Source organism: Psittacula echo, assembly GCF_963264785.1.
Source record: "Psittacula echo genome assembly, chromosome: 20".
Lineage (NCBI taxonomy): Eukaryota > Metazoa > Chordata > Aves > Psittaciformes > Psittacidae > Psittacula > Psittacula echo.
Genome location: NC_137756.1, coordinates 517,428 through 520,446, shown reverse-complemented (window position 1 = coordinate 520,446; position 3,019 = coordinate 517,428). Strand labels below are relative to the sequence as shown.

The following is a 3,019-nucleotide window of genomic DNA, read 5'->3' as shown; positions in this document are numbered from 1 at the left end:
CGGGAGTGCACAGCTGGGGGGCAGCACTCTGCACTCAGAGTCCTTTGCTTCTGCTCCCAAGGGCTGTGTCCTGCTCTGTGTGTCACAGCTGCACCCTGGGCTGGGAGAGAGAAGTTCTGCCCTTTGAAACAGCAGTGCTCCCTACCTGGCACCAGAGTCCAGGTGTTCTTTATCTCATTCTTTCTCCTTTTCTCCCTCTATTTATCTGCGTGTGCAGAAATACTTGGGGTATCACAAGGACAAGTGCAGGGCAGCTGGGAACAAGAGTGATGATGGACTCTGTCGCTCTCCAGACTATGCACTAATGCACGGGCTGCTGAGCCCTTTCATCTGTCCTGTCCTAAGACTGATCGCATGCTCAGTCACAAAAATTAGGATTTCTACACCTAAAAATAGCACTTCTCAGGTGAGAAACTTCTGAGATAATCCTGACAAAGTCACACTGAGGCTCTGCTCTGCAGCCACAGTCCTCATAGCTGTGAGTGCAGGCACTGAACCTCTGTTACATCTGATGCCCCTTGTGGGTATTGGAGCTTTCACTGCTTTGTAAAACCCCTGCAGTGGCACAGAGCTGAGTCCTTGGAGCCACAGTGCTTCTGCCAGCACACTCAGCACCAGCACCAGGAATGGGAAAATGCATTTGAACTTGAGGGGATGGTGGAAATCTTATGGGAAATGAACTGGTTTTATCCTGAGAAGCCTCCCCTAACCTGTCACTGCCTTTTTCTGCTCTTGACAGTGCCCCATGCCCAGAGGCAGCAGATGTCCAACGGCAGCTCCATCACCCACTTCCTCCTCCTGCCATTCACAGACAGGCGGGAGCTGCAGCTCTGGCACTTCTGGCTCTTCCTGGGCATCTCCCTGGCTGCGCTCCTGGGCAACGGCCTCATCATCACCAGCACAGCCTGCGACCAGCACCTCCACACCCCCATGTACTTCTTCCTCCTCAACCTCTCCCTGCTGGACCTGGGCTGCATCTCCACCACTGTCCCCAAATCCATGGCCAATTCCCTCTGGGACACCGGGGCCATCTCCTACACAGGTTGTGCTGCACAGGCCTTTTTCTTTCTCTTTTTTATCATAGATGAGTTTTATCTCCTCACCGTCATGTCCTACGACCGCTACGTGGCCATCTGCAAGCCCCTGCACTACGGGAGCCTCCTGGGCAGCAGCGCTTGTGTCCACATGGCAGCAGCTGCCTGGGGCAGTGGCTTTCTCATTGCTCTGCTGCACACAGCCAATACATTTTCACTCCCCCTCTGCCGAGGCAATGCTGTGGAGCAGTTCTTCTGTGAAATCCCCCAGATCCTCAAGCTCTCCTGCTCACATTCCTACCTCAGGGAAGTTGGGCTTCTTGTGCTTGGAGTCTGTGTAATATTTGGCTGTTTCGTTTTCATTGAGGGGTCCTACGTGCAGATCTTCAAGGCCGTGCTGAGGATCTCCTCTGAGCAGGGCCGTCACAAAGCCTTTTCCACGTGCCTCCCTCACCTGGCTGTGGTTTCCCTCTTTGTCAGCACTGGCACATTTGCCTGCCTGAATCCTGCCTCCATATCCTCCCCATCCCTGGATCTGGTGCTGTCAGTGCTGTACTCGGTGGTGCCTCCAGCAGTGAACCCCCTCATCTACAGCCTGTGGAACCAGGAGCTGAAGGGTGCTGTGAGGAAGCTGGTGACTGGATGTGGTTCAGCAGCCATACACTGCTTGCTTTACCCAGGAAAAGGCTTCCATTGTAGGTCATGACAGGCCACGTCTGTCTTTCCTGCTTTACATTTGTTTTCCTGTTTCATTTTGTTGTGATGTTGTCTTCATACAAATGTCAGTTTTCATCTCCTCCTGTTTAAGTAGCCCCTCGTGTTGTGTGACCCACAGACTTTGTGTCACTGGAGGTCTCTCACTGTATTTAAGAGAAATAAATGATCCTGTAGCAACTTCTTCTCTGTGTTATGTCCTCATGTGGAAGGAATGAAATGGAATGAAATCAGCTTTCTGGCTGCTCCAGCTCTGGAATGGCTGCTTTGTACCTGGAGCAGGAAGAGCTCTTGGGGAGCCCAAGGGTCTGTCAGGGACTGGCTGCCTGTACCGGCAAGGAGGACATGGAGAATACAGAGTCAGGCTCCTCACCATGGTGCCTGGTGGGAGGACAAAAGGCAATGGGGGATAGTGACAGAGGAGAGGTTCAGCCAGGATATAGGGAAACCTTGTTCCCATAGGCTCAGGCAAGTGCTGCATCAGGTCACCCAGAGAGGCTGTGCAGGCTCTGGCCTTGGGGATTTCCAACTCAGACTGAATCAAGCCTTGAACCACTTGCTCTGACCCTGGTCCTGACGGGTTCGACTTTGTAACTCCTGGCGTCCTTACCAACCTCTGTTCTCTTATGATCCTAAGATGATGGGCTTATGAAACGTCACAAAGATGCTCTGAGGGCTGAAGCACATCTCCAGACATCTTCATCTCCAGATGAAAACAGGCTGAGAGAGCTGGGGATGTTCAGCCTGAGGAAGAGAAGGTTCCAGGGAGACATCTTAGCACTCTGTCCACACGTAAACAGGGCCTACAGGAAACCTGGAGAGAGGCTTTTTGCAAGAGTGTGCAATGACAGAAGAAGGGGGAATGGTTTTAGACAGAAAGGGGGGCTTTAGATCAGACATTAGGAAGGAATTCTTCCTTGTGAGGGGGGTGGGACAGTGGCACACGGTGCCCAGAGAAGCTGTGGCTGTCCCATCCCTGGCAATGTTCAAGGCCATGTTGGAAGGCGCTTGGAGCAACCTGCTCTAGTGCACCACTCTAAAACACTCCCATAACACCCAGAAATACTCTGAGACACCTAAAAAAAACACCCGCAAAGCACCTGATGAACACTCTAAAACATCCCTAGATCCCTGAAAACACCACTGGCATCCCCCAAACTCCTCATGTCCTTTTCCTCCCCCTGCTGTGATGCTGTGGCCTAAATCCAATCCTAAACCGTGACACTAAACCCTATCTCTCACCTAAACCCCTGTTCCTGACCCTAACTCTA

The 3,019-nt window shown here is 52.2% G+C and overlaps 1 protein-coding gene across 1 annotated transcript; it reads left to right on the top strand.

Annotated features, from left to right (window-relative positions):
- Positions 1-762: 762 nt before the first annotated feature.
- LOC308228659 (olfactory receptor 14A16-like) lies at positions 763-1,740 on the top strand (the record flags this gene model as incomplete). The annotated part of the gene is made up of 1 exon (XM_080632059.1): positions 763-1,740. The coding sequence occupies one exon, from the start codon at positions 763-765 to the stop codon at positions 1,738-1,740; it is 978 nt and encodes a 325-aa protein (XP_080488185.1).
- Positions 1,741-3,019: the final 1,279 nt, after the last annotated feature.